A 16,925-nucleotide genomic window follows, 5' to 3' on the forward strand; every position below is an offset into this window, starting at 1 on the left:
AACGGCTGCTCGCGCGCCCAACCACCGCCCCGCAACCCCCCGCGCGCGCTCGCGGGCCCGGCTGCGGCCCGCACTTACGTCGGCCATGGCTCGGGGGCTTCCCGGCGCTGCTGCCACCTCCGCGGCCCTGCGGGACAACGCGCAAGGGTCACCGGCGCCGCGGCGGCCCCAGGAAGGGCGGGCGGCCCGGGGGAAGGGGCTGGGGGAGGGGGGAGGCGGGGGGAGCGCGGCGCTCACCTGCCTGCGCGGCCGCCGCCGACACTTCCCCTTTAAGCCGCTATCACGTGACGGCGCGGCCGCCACAACCCCGGAAGCGCTTCCCCGCTGAGGCAGCGCCAGAGTCGTCCCGCTGGCAGCTACCGAGCGTGCGCGGCCACGGCGCGACTACGGTGCGGCGGCGGGAGGAGCCGCGGGGCAGAGGAGGGAAGAGACAGCGCGGGCGGTTTTTCACGCGGAAAATGATTTTATTTTGATGTCAGTCGCGTATTACACCCGGCATGTTACAAATCAGGCGAGTCGGTTAAAACCTCCCTCGCGAGTCTCGGCGGCGCAATGAAGTCCGCTTCCCGCCGTGGGCCCCTCTCGCTGCGCCCGCTTTCGCCAGGCTCCCGCTAATACTGCATTTTCCCGGGGGTCTCCCGCACTGCGGGGCTCGCCCGAGAGGCTGAGCAGCCCCTTCCTCCGCGTCTTTCAGAGGGGCTTCAGGCTCGGGCACAGGCTCGCAAAATACCGCCGGAGGCAGCAGCAGCTCCAGCAAGGCGCTCGCTGGGAAGGCCCTGTGCTCGCGGAGAAACGCTGGGGGCTTGCAGGCTGGTGCTCAGGAGAACGGCAGCGGTTTCATTTGGGGAAGGCACCCTGCCAGGGAAACACCTCGCTTACTGCAGAAATACACTATGGTTTTTTTTAAGAGAATCGACTCCAGAGCTGTCCAAGTTGGGTGGGTAGTTTTCACTGCCAGTGGAAGCCCTGCCCCGTGCAAACTTACAATAGGACAATATAAAACAGTCCCAGGTTGGAGGTACCAGCTGGAAAGGAGCTGTGCCCCTATCCACACGTGCGCGCACGGTATTCGTAACGGCCCCAAGACCAGCGAACCTTGGAATTCGAAAGRAACTATATACTGACCAGGGAAATGATACATGCAAAAAGCCTTTGAAAAAACACACTCTGCATAATCCTTAATATAAGGATTTTTTTTTTAAACCATGCTTAGAAGAAACCAGACACATCGGAATAAATTATATTATTGGAATATCACTAATAGTGACAATAAAACTGAGAAGGGAGTCTGAAATCTCAAAGTTTCTCTGTAAGGATTACAAAATTCACCTAAGAGGTCACTGCAAGATTACCAGCTACTTTTTAGCAACCAGACCAGCACAAAAACTTAAAGGACTTTTTTTTTGCTCCAGCAGCTTTTCCTCCCACGGCTGCTCAGTCGATTTACCTATTGCACCGTGTGGGCAGAAAAGGCATTTCTGTGGCACTAGCAGGTTTAACCAGAGGAAGGGAAGGAAAGGAACCTTGTGCTTTTCCATTACCCCATGTGGCTGTAACCTGAATTGCGATCCCCAAAGCCCCTCGGGCTCTTCCCCTCCAATACACAAGCTTACACAAAAGCTTTTAAATTCAGTTTAGGACACAATTCCAGACAAGACGCTGTGGTATTTTCAATGACAGCAAAATAAAAATGTAAACGACTATTGTCCGCATTCAAATACTTTGGGAAGTTTAACTATTTTCATAGGAAGCAGATGTTTCGTCTCTCATGGTCAACACAGAGCAAAACCAAGAGTTCGTTTTTTCCCCTAAGCTTCTGTTTTTCCACTCGGCACCACAGCTCATCTTCTAGGGAGATTGGGGGAAATAGCACAGTTTTGGAGAATTCCCCCCCTGCATTTAAGGAACAAAAACTGAAATGTCCAGTTCTGCTTAGCATAGTTACACCTAGTTTTACTTTTCCAGTGATGCTCATGTCCTGTAAACATACCCATACTTTTGGATCTCGTCCCTCCAGCCATGCACCTGCAGGCTAATAATTTAACAAACTAAGGTGAGGAAACAAGGAAGATTCATGCACTAGATGTTCACTGTCTAAAAATGGTAACTGTGTGTCTATGTTAAAACTCCTGCTGTATCAGGATCTAGGACCATAGTGGTAGATTTTGAACAGTGCTCGGCAGGTAACAGTGCTCCTTCTCTCAAAGGGAGCTGCTACATATTGAGCACTGCTGAGATTTCGTCTGGATGCCAATACTGGAGCTTCAGAATAAAAAAAAAGATGCTCAACTGAAACTTGCTAATGTTTCTGAACATACAGGTCTTGTGAGGTCTAAAAAAACCCCAGAATAACCAGACACAAGTCAATTTTGCAAGTCAGAGGAAAAGCTCAGTAAAAAAAGGGCAGATCTCTTTGAATATTGAGAATCTATGCCTCTTTCTAAATACAAGACATGGCAATTTAGTAGGGGACTTGGTCATACTAGAGTAACGCTTAAGGAGATCCCCATAAAATTCTCATGTGGGCTTCTGGTAGGGTTTTGAAAATGTTACGTGCAAAAACCTTGGCCCACTCATTTATTAAAATACTCCTTACCATACACTAAAAATGTTTAAAAAGGCAACTGAGTTGTTAAAATTTGGCGGCATCATCCTAGTTGATTGATTCTACTTCTTTCCCTGTCACACTGAGTACTGACTGAAAGCTATGCAGGAGCACCTATGAGACGACTCCTGCATTTTAAAGTTAGCAGGCATCTTGTCCCCAGTTCCAGTGAYAGCCTACGTATACACAGGGTCTGTGCTTGCAAACCTAGCCCTGAAGGGAGAAATATATTCTGCACGAAGAATTGTAACATCGTAACTAAACATTGTATCTTAATATGACTTCTAAAAATCCTGACAAATCTGACATTCAGGCTTAATCCTCGCCAGATTGGGAAGTCTCAGTTATCCCAGAGAACAGATATATGGGGAGGAGGGTTTATAATGGCATATTTCTTTCCCATATTTATTACATTTGTACTGTTCGCTCTGAAAAATAGCTAGATCACACTTCAAATATGGCACTGCTGATAATGTTTTACATTTGTTACGTGGTACCTTTTGTCCCGGCTGTGGTTTACAGAGGAGCATGGGGAAAACAACGCCCAGAGGTGAGTGATGCTTGCAAGGTTACAGCAAATTCAGACTAACGTGGCAATACAGCGCCAGGGCTCCCGACTGCCAGTCATCATTAATCATCATGACCAAGCTTCCTCTGGCAAAACTGACTGCAGTCTATTGACCAGATCCAGACAACTGGGCAGCTAGTACTTCTTTTAAATTACAGTTTCAGGAATTTGTATATTGACTGGATTTCCTCTAACAAAGCGTTTGGTTTTACCATCACATTTTGCTTTCTTCTGCTCTGTTTGCAAGATCTGCACAAAGAAAAATGACGACTCAGGAGATGAATGAAATTTATGGAGCAAATAACCTTAAAAAATGTATTTTTGCCCAACCACTTTAATCCTTTTATAGCATTCATTACAACAGTCATTAAAAATGTCCGTAATTTACAGTTGCCTCTGCTGCCTATTTAAAAGCATCCGTTATATTTTAGTGACTATATATTTTTACATTGCTTGTAAACTTATAAAAGAATTGGAACTGTTCAAAAAAAAGTCAGTAATTCAAATTTAATCTTATTTTCCCTAAACAGGCAGAGAACTTGCAGGCAAATGTTCATCAGATGTGAACACTGAACTTGCTCATGACTCAGGCTGCTCCATAAATAGAAGAGATATTGATGTTTTATTTCAGCAGATGCAAATCACCTCCCTTTTTTCATTATGGTATGTCAGAGTGGCATGCCAAGATTTTTTACGTTTTGAAAGACTTTCCTACTTGCTCTTTTAAAGGAGAAATCAAGAACCCTTGTTTGTCCTATTTTTAATTCTAGATTAGACACAGAGGTCATGACTAAATCAAAGAATAAGGAGTTAATCCTAAGCAGCTGGAAAAGCTGAGGGTTCTTTAAGTGAGGCTGTTCAAAATCAGAGTTTTGTTTTCCCCTTTTCTTTCCAGTATATTAACTGTACGAGTACTTAACCTTTTGAAGAAAGGTCATCTGAAAAGATTAAAGTACTCCACCCTCTTCAGTTAGCATCCTCCTCATAAAAAAATTCACTCTGAACTTTCCAGCAGATTCCTTCAGCAAAACCTGGGAAGATGATGACATTTCTGAAGAAAAAAACTTCAGACTCAAGAGAAAAATAACAACCAGATGAGAGAAGCACCCACTTGAAACATTTACAGAATGCTTGCAGGCCATATTTAAAGCAGGTTAATATTTATGCTACAGGATATAAGAACATCCTTCTGCAATCCGCATGCTACTGCATATTTCAAACTCTGCAACGATTCAATCTGTTAAACACAAAGTAGCATTTTCCCACCAGTCTAAACATATCAACTGTTTCTTCTTTTAAAAGAGTTATTACAATAGATAATCCAAAGGAATGTAACAGCCCATGTCTCACTCCTAACCTACTGGGACGTCTGTGTCGCCACACAGCACAGACATTGCATTATTCCAGTTTGCTGAGATACTGATAGCGATCTAACCAGTGTAATGCTGCTCAGCAGCAGCCCATTTACCACCTCCTCAGATGAAGCAGAAGTAACTGCAAGGCAGACATAACCCATCAGATTATTATAAGCAGCTTTGCTAAGACCATCTCTTAACTCTCRCTTCACTGTTCCAGTATTTGACAAATGTGTTATACATCCATTTTCCTCTGTTAACTAAAAGATCACCTTCAAGCTCAGACTCATTTGTGAATCAAAAGGCCTGAGTACTTAAAGCCTTTGAAACATTTTTTTTTCTATTAAGAACACACAGGAGTATCAATACGTACTCTGATAGTTTTCATTATTATATTTACAATACATTCCAGACAGTTGCAAAATTTGGGGAATCACATTTTCTCCATAAATTTATATTGTAAACTTTGAACATTTGAGCATCTTTCATCACTTCCTCCCACTCACCCTGTAATCTTAGCAAGGACATCCAGTACGGCAACCCCTTCTTTCTTTCAGCAGCTTTTAGCTCTGCTTTGTACCTCAGCCTTTCACATCTACTTTGGATGCTGCTTTAGCTGCTCTGTTAAAACTCTGCAGCAAGTCTGTCCCGTGTTACAACTTATTCAATACAGGGCATTTCCTGTGAGACAGTTTAGAAAAGGTACATACGCAAACTGACTTCTGGGTCACTCAGAGCAGTAGCATTTAATGTATTTCTAGAGTCAAATCCTCTTCTCAAACTACAAGTCTAGATCAGAAGGAATTAAAAGGAATTTAGTCAAGTATTTAAATTTCCAATTTAGGAGCAGAATTTGGCTCCACGTGAACTGAGAGCATTGTTTAAGACAACAGTTTTCTCTGACAAAAAATACTGCCCTTATTACGAGCCATCTGGCATTCTCAGATACAAGAAAACATTCTGCTACATAGCACTGTTAAAAAGTAGAAACAACAGCTACTGAACCTAAAAAAGTTTTCAGCTCACTTTCTATATAAACTTTTAGTACATTGTACCTAGCTGCTTCAAAACACCTCTTCATTTGCATTAGCAGGTGTGGCTACATATAGTCTCCATGTACAGGCCACTGAGTGACATGACACTGTACACTAGAGCCGAACAGCATGCTTACTCCTTTCCAGGAAGTCAATCCAGCAACATTCTGGTCCAAAGAAACACATACTCTACCTACTCGTTCCTTTAGTTCCTCTCCTGGGACCAGTAATATGGCTCTGACCACAGAAGCATGCTGCAAACTAGCAAAGCATTTAAATAGTTGGCAAAAGTGTTGAAAGGCACATAGCTTGTCCTCAGCAATGTTTCCCTGCTCCGCTTGTGGTGCCCATTGAGGAATCAGTGTTAGGACCCAGCTTGAAATAAAAAACAGTAAGAAAATTAAGTAAATCTCCCAGGAAAAAATATATTAAATTGCTTTTTTTTTTTTTTTTAAACTCTAGATTTGCTATTGTGTGTTTTCCCCTACCTTTTCAGTGAAAATTAAGGAAGCTGTGGATGCCCGTTATGGTCTTATTACTGTAAACTCTTGCAGGTACTAAAAGCAATGCTTATAATGGTCTGTACAGCATTTGCAAATATTTACTTTGAAAAGAGATTACTGTAGTTCTTAGTTTTCTTAGCATTGCTTAGAAACGCTAAAAAACTACAACAGCTAACTGCTACTCTACACCAGATCAATATACCCCAACATATATTTAGGAATATACGTCATTATATTTAAAAATACCAAGTTCCTCTAAGCTGGTAAACCTAGAAGATTTTACATAGAGTTAGAGATAAAATATTAAAAATTCTGTTTCAACTCCACACACTTGACATCTGAATAGGAGTGATGTAATCATACTATTTATTCCATCAGTGAGACAAAATGTTGTATGGAACTAAATTTCTGAGATTTTAAATAGAAAGTCATTTAACTCGTATATACACAAAGTGTTCTTTCCACAGATATTTACATGGCAAATATGTTAGAGGAGAACGACTATGACTAAATCTCTACAAGTATAACATCCTTTCTGAGCTATTCTCTCTGCTGAAGGAATTCACAGAAGCTTTGAAGTAAAATATCTAAACAAGTAAGGTACCTATATTTCACAGTAGGTAAAGAAGCCATTAAATTATAATTCAGCACAAGGTTTCTGGAAACAGCTACACAGTAGAGTTTTACATCCACCCCTCTTTTCCAGCATTCATGATGAAACTAAATCTCTTCTTAATTTGCAAGAGAGATAACAGCATACGTAAGGATGCACATGTATAATTCTAGTTCATCCTCCTCGATAGAGGCTGGTCAGTCGTTCTAGTTCTTTGCAGTTGTCCATAGACATGGAGTCTGCTTTCTTTCGGAGGCGGTCATCTCGATACACTTTTGCTGCATAAAGTAAGTCTGTTTCTTTAATTAAAAAAAAAAGAGAGAGAGAAAAGATTTTTCAGGTTAAGAATGGAATACTTCACGCACGACATATTCCTTCTCAGAGCTGTCCAAAGCACCTCGGGCTTAATCCTCACCCTTTTTCCCTTCTGCCTGTTCTAACTACCCACAGACACCCCCTGAATATCACTGTCACAGGCTTCCCTTCACCGGGTCTTCACCAGCATTTCGTCTTGTTGAGCAGTGAAAGTGGTGACAGCCTTCCAGAACCCTCGTATTTCACACAGCAGTCCCTGACTGAAAAAACTACTTCTCTGTCAGATAGCATTAAACAATACAAATATACGCCACACTCAGTGATCTTGCATGTTATAGACAGCTCTAATGCCTTGTCTGTGCCCAAAAACCATTCTGAATGTTAAGCTCATTACTTCATTCATGCCGCTTCAGACTGCCAGTGTTCAGGGGTATTAACAGAAGAGCTCTGTATATTATACTGGCGTTCACTAGCTCGTCACTAGCTTGACATTGTTGAGTATTTTAATTCTATACAATCTTTTTCAGCCCTTCAAAAATGGATTAGCAAAGCCTTCTTAAATGTCAATCAACACTGGAAAGAAGATTTTATCTGTCAAACAAACAGATCTAAAACACAACAGATATTTTAAACCCATAAAATATAAATATAGAGAAACTCTACCAGGGGCTGCTTTTTCAAAATCAGTCTGGGTAGTTTTCACAGCTTGATAAATTGCAAATTGCAAACAAAATGACAGTCACAACTATCAGGTTATTTTTTTTCTTTATACTAGTGCGAGATGTTTCTCCAGCCATCAATTTCTTCCCATTAATTATTTACATACTGAAGGGTGGGCCTCTGCATTGTCCAGGACTCCTCTAATGCTTATCAAAGTAAGCCTGTCAAGAATAAATGCTGAAGAATGAGAGGCATTTTTTCCCCCTCTTTCCTTCCCTAGGTGAGAATTGCATATCAACTAAATATCTACCTTTCCAAAGACACTTAGACAGTATATATTACATGAAACACAAATCTAATGTGCCAGTAAATCTAAGCGTAATAACTAAGTCACTAAAAGTACATCATCCTTCCTGATCTACACTCTGTTGAAAAGATTCACAGAGAATATGTCCTCTTTTTATTGTACTCGTTTCTCTCTTAGGTGTTAAATTGTTTGATGACAATCAGCTCTCATATTTTTGTGAGCCATTTCATTACATTTAAGTATTTTATTTCCATTTGAGACTATCAATCCCTTATCTAGAAACCACTTGTAGATGAAAAATTAGGTATTCATTTCTTGGAATGTGACCATATTCGAACATTTCAAGATTATCAAAGAACAATTTAGTTGCACATATACAAGAATTCTTAATATTTGCTTATGAGTTACATCCAAACATTCTCTGATGATTTCCCATATTTGAAAAATATGGGAAAAGTTATTCTGATCAAATCTAGTAGCCTGGGTGATAATCTCAAAATTTTTCTCCAAAGCACAGGTGTTTCTCTTGCACACATGTGGCCCGCTGGGACAGTCTGCTTTACCAGCCCATAGCTTTTCTTTTCTGTGGGCAATCTGTAAATCTGTAGAGATTTTACTAGAGCACACGCAGTGAGTAAGAAGTGTAATGCCTCCAGGAAGCATTGGGCCTGCTCCGCACAGGCCATACAGTTTGCATTTGTGTACAGACAGGCCCACTGTAATGAACGTGTGCACTCCTGAACAGGTATCTGACCAGCCGTGATGTCTGGCTGTCTCTTGCAATGGGGAGAAGCCATTTCAGGTGAAACATCTGGCATCACTGGTCTGCAGAGAGCGAAGTTAGGCAGGAACGCGCAACTTCATTCAGGGAGCAGCAGCATTCTGTTCGCTTCTTGTCAGTGATGGGTCTACTAACAGTTCATGAAAGAGCTACTTCTCCAGTAAGATATTACTGAGCTTACCAGCATGCTTTCTGATCTTAGCACTGGTGCCATTCTAGCAGCGCTGTTCTCACAGAGCACGAAAGGCTAATGTCTGATGCCATTCAGTATTCTCTCTGTTAAAGCAAATTCTGTGCTTTAACACTGATTTCTAGGTTCTATCTCCTATGATGTTTTACATGACATGTTGGGTGTCCTTGGTTGCCTGGAACAGGAGTGTTTGTTTGTATTGTGATGCAAGGCAGTTATTTTTTTCCTTCTCTGAAAACATCTATGTGGGTTTTAGTTTTATTTTATTTTTTTTATAAAAACACTCATGATCCTTGCCTTGACTAAGAGGAATAACATTCCGGAGAAAGAAGCAAAGGCTGGCTCATAAGAAAGGTACGCAATAGTAATGGATACACAACAAGAATGAGATACTGCCATGATAAAATAATGTGGAAGAAATCAGAATTCTCAGCGTTCATCCTTTACTTAGAGAATTTTTTTTCCCATTATAAATTCACCGTAATCATTAATTTTCTGAGAAATGGCCACAGAAAATAGAACAACAGGTTAAAAATCCTGATTATTTGCAGATGGTTATCAGGTCACTGAGTAAAGGACAGGGAAATTAAGTGACACTAGCTGTGACAATCTGAGAAGTGAGAAACAGTAGGGAACTTCACACTTGCTTTTTCATTCAGATATATTAATAATATAGGCACTTGATTCTAGCCTAACACAATCTTTTTTATAAAAATGCATGCTTTTATGTAATTATACATAATACCAAACTTACTTTGTTGCCTCTCCTTCCAACAGTTATTACGAATGTTGGACACATAATCCTCTTCCACACTCTTTTCCACTTTCTGTAATGACACGCCTTTATATTCACTTCTAAAGTCCTTGTTGACATAGTAAACAACACCCAAGTTTTCTGTCTGCATTTTAATGGTCTGCCCTGTACTTCTGCAGGAAAAGGAGACAGAGAAAGAGACTAGATTTTTATTTGTCTTTTTTTTTTGTTAACACCACAAATATACTTTTAAAAATATCATTATTACAGAACAACAGCATGTTGCTGAGCTTGCTATTTCAAGACAAGTAATGATATGAATGGCTGTATATTTTACTAGAAAAGAGAATTACTACATTTACATGGACACTAAGCTTCTGCTATTTTCATCCATAACCCCAAAAAATCGACTTTAGTGAGACACTATTTTATACCTCTTTAGCGACTTATAAGTTTTGATAATACAAAATTACATTCAAACTCAAGAGAAAGAAAAATAGATCACTACTCTGTAGCAGCCTAGTACATCTCTGCTCTAAAATGTTTTCTGCAACCCCTGACATATCCATCTTCCTGCTGGYATTCTGTGGATTAAAAATCAAGGATTGTGCACAAACATTTTGGCAGAGAAGTGTTTATAAACATCATAACAGCTTAGCTGCAGAAGGAAACAACGTCACACTCCGGAATTAAGGAATACCAAAAAACAAGAAAGGAGAAAGAAGCCCTTCTGTTGTGGAGCTGTGAGCTCTACAAGGAACTGAGAATCTTTAAAATAGTTGTGGCAAGTGGGATAACTCTGTTAGCTGGCTGAATGCTTGGTACTTTAATACGTTATTTATTTCTCTCAAGGAAAAAAGATTTATATATCCTTCTGTATAAAACAGATGGTTTCACTATCAGAATTGTCCGCAAGGCAGCAGAGATAAACTATTTTATCATCGTCTAGAATGAACAAAAGAACAGATAATTTCTCTAGTCTTTATCTAGTTCAAAACTTAAGCAAGGATGAGAAAGTTGCCTTCAAGCACTTTGCTTGCTACAAGCACAGATGACTCCTAAAATAGTAATGAGCCTTAATAGGGTTCAGGATTGGATTAAACACGCTGGAGATACAGACACTTTTGCAACATGCTACGTTTCACGATCCCACTGCCTCATATTAGAAGCTCTCCTAAGTGCCAGTTACTGCTGACCTCTTTTCTCCATTACATTCTCACAGAATGTTCTCAGTATCTAACTTGCAAGTTTTGTTTTGCTCCATTTCTACTTCATCTATACTTTTCTTCCTTTTCTCACTGTGAAAAATCAAGGTCCGACGAATGGAGGACTCTCTAAAACACTTCTGATGGCAAGGGATTTTAACATCTTACCCTGTTTTATGGTAACGTAATTTAGCATTACTTACTGTCTCGGGTATAAGGCGTAAGGAGGGTTAGATACCATCAACTGGCTCAATAAGGAAACAAGGATCAACACAATAATAGGCATCAGCTGAATGAACATAGAGAAGCCTCCCTAAGGAACAAAACAGATTCAGATATTTCATAAAATGAAATCAAATAAACAGGCAAATTTGACAAGATTTAATCCTAACTGTGACTTTATGCTTAAGCATCAAAGCTGCTAGGAAAACTGTAGCTACAAACACTACTATAACCTGCAGGTTTGTTGATATTATCTGTGATATTATCTTAGCTTTCTAATGTATACACAATATTCACAAAGTGCCGAAGCTACAGGAGTTCATGGGTTAACACTTAGTCACAAACAATTACCAAATAAATGACTGGATTCAGTTATATAGTACTCCATTATTTGGTCTCATCTATACAGTGATATGTCATTATATAGGACTATTTATAATTCATATCTAGGACTAGCTATTGAGCCTTAAATACAAGCTCTGCCTCAACCCAAATCAACTTTTAAATGCAGACAAGGATTACTGAGCAGGATTAGTGGCATAGTTAGACCAATAGTACCAGTCGCTAGCTTCTTAGAGACACACAACAATACACTTGCAAAAATGCACTATTATCTTCTTAAATTTGCAGGTCTATTTACCAACTCCCTAAGACTACCACCTGCCAAAGTTTTATAGTATGAAACTGGCAACGCAAATTCTCCTCTACAGCACAGAACTCCCTTTCAGTCACATCACTGGAAACGACTACCAGCAAATTTCACAATCCACAATTTAAAGTCAATGGCACTTAAACATACATCACCCCTTTCTTCTTCCCTTTCATGTCCACTCTGACGGTGCTGATTAGGATGACTGTAGCCAGCGCGACCATTAGAAAATGAATGTACACTACCTAAGGAAAAAAATATCCATATTTAAAACATGTAAAATGGGACAAAGGGAAAAAAATCTAGAAGCCAATAAATGGGCAACAACATAGAGTATTTAACATTATTGCATGATGACACTTAACTCAACTTCAAGACATCTTACAATTTCAGTCTTTTGAAATAAATATTTTAAGCTCTAAAAACAATTGTTTTATTTCATGTACTGTAGGATAAACCCAAAGAAGGGAATTCACATTCTGGGGATTTAGCAATACTTAGGAGAAAAATAAACTCTGATGTAGACTAAAGAGTTGGGGGCGTGTGTTTTGGAGTTATTTTATTGTTTTAGAATGGCACAATGTTTAATGCCCCTCTGATCAATACCACTGTATATTGATGAGTATGCTGCTGTATACAAATACCTGTTGGAAATGCCCCTCCAAAAAACATGTTGAATAGATCTTCTGGAGTAATATCTGCCTCACAACCTCTATGGAAGTTGAATCTACCGTTGCTAGGGTGACTGCATGCTTGCTCTTCACTGCCTGTAAGGTCATACTGTTTTCGTTTTTCTGGATTACTCAGCACAGCATACGCATTTCCAATTTCTGAAGCAAGGAATAGAAGACAGCACCCATAAATGAAAGATAAGAGCTATTTCAGCATGAAAACTGCAATTTCAAAGTCAAGAATAGGCAGAGATTGTTGTCCTTTATGTTACAAATCAGCTATAGTAGAACAAAGTCCAGAAACATCTCTACTCGTCTTAGCATAGTTTCCACTAAGTTTCCCACCAATTCCATTCAACAGCTTTCTATTCCTGCAGAAGGCAGGACAGTTTTGTTCCTCCTCCTAGGGGAACACCTTCACCAGTGGAATTACTGCAATTACAGGAAAGAACCAAGCACTATGATGAACACTTAGGAACGGGGTAACTGCAGCCCAGGGTTGAAATTATCATAGCATCACTTAACAGGTTTTCTTTGGTTTTATTTAATAGGTTGTAACTTCTAATGTGTCAGCTTGATTGCCTTCAACTGTTTGAATGTATTTTCATATATGCTGCTTAGATATTTTAGAGTACATTAATAACAGAGTTTTGCAAGACATAACATGAAGAATACAATATGTGTGCATGACAGGAACGTTCCTGTTCACATGTCAAATGACATGTTCCTAAGGTTGTTGAAATAACCTTAACATTTGGAATGCCTGGCCTGGATGCTTGCCCCAGTACATTAATGCCATATTATCACAGACTAATTTATTTGATTTTGAAAGCAGCAAGAGGAAAACTCAGATAGGTGAGCATGGAAAGAATCAGTGTGAAAAGACCACAAGTTCTGCTGACTTTACGAGACTCAAAAGTGCTTTCACCCTAACTGCTGTGCACAGACACGTAGCTCTTGCAGACTTAAGGAAATTTTCTATTGACACTCAGTAAATAATCTTCACTCAGTCATATCTTCATTAGACCCTTTCCGCTTTTCTTTCTTCCTCTCCCCCTCGCCTCTCTAACAAAAGGCTTCTCTTCTGCAGCCAATCAACACAAGTCACAGGAATTACGTTTTTCAGTGCTGAAAAGCCATCAGTCATCAAAAGTTGGTGAAAGGTGCAGCACTAAAACCTCATCACCAACAAATAAGACAATGGCTCTGCACAGTTCATGTTTTCAACACTATCCAATTGAAAAAAGTTAATGGAGTCAGCTATGTGCTTTTAAGTTGACCTTAGAAATTATCATTAGTAGTTCCTTTAAGTGGGGAAAAAAACCCCAAAGAAATGAAGCATGATAACTTCACCTGGGAGCAGGTTATACACTAATGACACCAAATATTGTTACGAAATTTCTGTTACTCAGCACAAGGATAAAATTGGTACTAAAAATTTAGGGTTTTTTCAACAATTAAGAATTTAGGGAGACATTAATCTGGTGATAGCAAATGAAGTAAAGAAACCATACTGTCACAGTATGATCCATAAATAAAAGCAACCCTTTCTGACTATTTATTTGTTTGTTACTTGTTTTTGATTAGCTGATACTAATTCAAAACAGATCTGATTAAAAAATAGTTTTCTTTAAATTAAAAAAAAAAAGAAACACTGCTCAAATGTTTGAAAGATTTTTGATGAAGTTTAGAAAAAGATTTCAAGAGATCAAAGGTGATTTTATTTGCATATACTTTTTAAATCTAAAAATAACCTCAAGGAAGACTGCTTAATACAATAGATGAGTAGTACTACCTATCCTCAAGATCTAAGTAAGTACCCTTGCCTAAGACCAACTCAATCCTGTTCTCTAATGTGACCATTCCTTAAAAGAAATAATTTCTTCTTCAGATATTATGATGAAACTGCTTTTCTCAGGTAGGATGTTAGAAACTCATCAGGCACCTTTAAAAGCCAGACTGATTTTTAGTCAGCAAGATTCCTCTGCTGTTTCCTGACTATGTACTGTCATACTACACATCTAGTTCAGAACCAAAAAAGGTCAGTTTAATATTAGTTACAAAACACTACCTTGTCAATTTTATAAAAAGACAACCGACCAATGCAGATGAATTCCTTTTATTCTGCCATAGTTTGATCATAAAGTTTAAGAAAGATGATATTTTACTTTTAAAAGCTTCTGTTGCTCCAGGTGCATGGTTTTTGTCTGGGTGGAATTTCAAAGCAAGTTTTCGATAAGCCTTCTTTAGGTCTTCTTCACCAGCATCCTTTGACACTCCAAGGACTTCATAATAATTTTTACATTTCTTTATACTGCAAAAGAAAATGATATAAAGTATTGTAACCAAAAAGATGTAGAAGTAGTATGTTGGAACACAGCTGCAAAAGAGGTAATATGTTGTACTGATTGCTGACTTTTAATAGAAAATATACAAATAAATTCACTCTAGAAATAAATGAGCATTCTTTCATAATAAACTCAATACTGAGTACATTAATTATTGTTCTTAAACATTATTTACTAGTTATATTTACTTCACTTTCACTTGTACTGTAGAACCACCGCAGTTGTGAGAAAAGGTTTCAGTTTGCAATTACTCATTCCCAATTACAGAAATATTGCTCTTAATACTACATAAAACGAAGATTTCAAATTTACTTTGTAAAGCCAGCAGTTAGAAAGTTCTGTTTCAATTGTCACAGCAGACGCACTTTGGTGTGCATGATAAAAAAACAAACAAACAAACAAGACTTCTGTTTCTCCAGACAAAAGTCAAGTCATAATACCATTCAAGCATTCACTTGGCTGGGAAATAAGGCATGCAAGAACACGTGCATTGCTAGAAATGCACCTGGATACCAAAAAAACCTTTCTATAAGTGTTTATATAAATCTGAAGAAACAATAATAGCTACAGCAATTACATATTCAGCTCAAGTGTTCAACGTAGCATTTCTGGAAAGCTCTGAAAACTCTGAAATATTCCTCCTATAGACAGCTTCACCCAGACAGGACCAGCAAAATCCGGAAAAGATGCAATATGCTTTACAATACCCAGAAGAGAGAAACAGCAGTTACAGGGGACAGACAGGACACTACTTCCAAGTGGGCAGGAAGAACTGACCAAACCAATAAACACATCTTAAAGTCAAACCAAATTATCTGGGTAAGAGTTCAGAAATGTAGAGAAATAAAGCTGAATCACAGAATTGCACTGCAGAAATCAAACACGCTGGCATTTAGTGAATACTAAGAAAAGATTTGGTCTGAGCAAGCAATWGAAATTACATCCAGAAATATTTTAAGAGGTTAATGTGAGCTTCTTCTAACCGATACAATTGTTTCGACAATCTTTTAAATGCATGCACCTCTACATAAATATGGTTTTAGTGTTACAAAGACTATACACAGGGCAGCCAAGTGGACAGGAAGGGGGTAAGCAAGCCTTTGGCAGTTCCATGAAAGAAGAATGGGCACCCTATAATTAAGGGAACGCCAGCACCAGAAGTACAACCACACCATCTTGTGTGGTCCTTCGGAGCTCACAGATTGATCAAGTCAAGTTTTATTTGAGGGATCCCTTTTTCCTGGGTTCAAATAACACAAGCTTTTTACAGAAGTCTCAGTGTAATGCTCCCAAGAGCACTGAATTGAATGTATGCACGCAGTTGCCAACGCGAACATCCTGTGAAACACATATAGCTCATTACATTGAAGTAACATTTAATAAGCTCTGCTTAGGAAGATGATAAAGCTAACTAAAAAGAACACAGCGAGCTCATCATCGAGTGAGTGAAAAAGAAAGAAAATACACTAAATTATACTCTGGGTAGTGGAAATTTTTGTTTGTAAATTTTTATGATAGGCTAAAATTTTGGAAGTATACACACATCCCTTTATCTTTAGCCTCAAGACATGGATTATGTAGGAGTTATATCAAGAACGGATAGCTTAATATGCAAGCATAACAGTATCACACAGGTTTTTATTTCAAGAAATTGCTGCCTCAGCATCTGATCTAAATTTCTTCTCTTCAATAATTCAGTACCTGTATTATTTATTTTGGACCGTACCTTGCAGAGCTTAGGTTCATATAAAATAAGGTAGTGATTCATCAATATTTGGCACTTATTATTTTATTAGCATTAAAACTGTAGTTTTAAATGTTTTTTTTTAATGTTTCTAAGAGCCATGCATCCTCAAGGACTTTTTGCCCAAACATGAAAAAACCCATGAAACAAACTTGACAAAAAAAATGAAAGTTTAGTTCTTTGCAGACCTGATACACATTTAGTTCACAGCACTTGAAGATGCAGAGAGGAGAAAAATTAAAAAACAAAACAAAACAAAACAACCTGTTCTAATCTTCAGAAAGTTGCCCTGAAGTTTCTTCCTACTCATAACCAATAAGGAAAGTCCCACAGTGGACCACCATCATGGGAAAAGCAGGAATGGTCACTATCAATCAGAAGACATGCAGGTTAGTATACTA

General features: G+C 38.9%; 2 protein-coding genes across 8 annotated transcripts in view; both read right to left on the reverse strand.

Annotated features, from left to right (window-relative positions):
* The window catches only part of LAMTOR3 (late endosomal/lysosomal adaptor, MAPK and MTOR activator 3), a 5,491-nt gene extending 5,196 nt beyond the window's left edge, over positions 1–295 (reverse strand). The window contains exons 1-2 of the mRNA XM_026078439.1: positions 238–295; positions 79–127 (exon numbers count right to left, since the gene is read on the reverse strand). Coding sequence (XP_025934224.1) covers positions 79–87 — 9 coding nt within the window. The 5' untranslated portion in view covers positions 88–127; positions 238–295. The remainder of the gene's footprint in view (positions 1–78; positions 128–237) is intronic.
* Positions 296–450: 155 nt separating this feature from the next.
* The window catches only part of DNAJB14 (DnaJ heat shock protein family (Hsp40) member B14), a 32,370-nt gene continuing 15,895 nt past the window's right edge, over positions 451–16,925 (reverse strand). For 5 of the 7 annotated variants that reach the window (XM_026078434.1, XM_026078437.1, XM_026078438.1 and 2 more), the window contains 6 exons: positions 14,601–14,746; positions 12,406–12,591; positions 11,912–12,006; positions 11,094–11,203; positions 9,686–9,858; positions 4,840–6,977 (listed from right to left, as the gene is read on the reverse strand). In XM_026078434.1, coding sequence (XP_025934219.1) covers positions 6,853–6,977; positions 9,686–9,858; positions 11,094–11,203; positions 11,912–12,006; positions 12,406–12,591; positions 14,601–14,746 — 835 coding nt within the window. In that variant the 3' untranslated portion in view covers positions 4,840–6,852. Of the gene's footprint in view, positions 3,423–3,487; positions 6,978–9,685; positions 9,859–11,093; positions 11,204–11,911; positions 12,007–12,405; positions 12,592–14,600; positions 14,747–16,925 lie in introns of those variants that run through there. The other 2 variants (XR_003255592.1, XM_026078433.1) reach the window with 2 other exon arrangements.

This window comes from Apteryx rowi, unplaced genomic scaffold (assembly GCF_003343035.1).
Source record: "Apteryx rowi isolate R43461 unplaced genomic scaffold, aptRow1 scaffold_48, whole genome shotgun sequence".
Classification (NCBI taxonomy): Eukaryota; Metazoa; Chordata; class Aves; order Apterygiformes; family Apterygidae; genus Apteryx; species Apteryx rowi.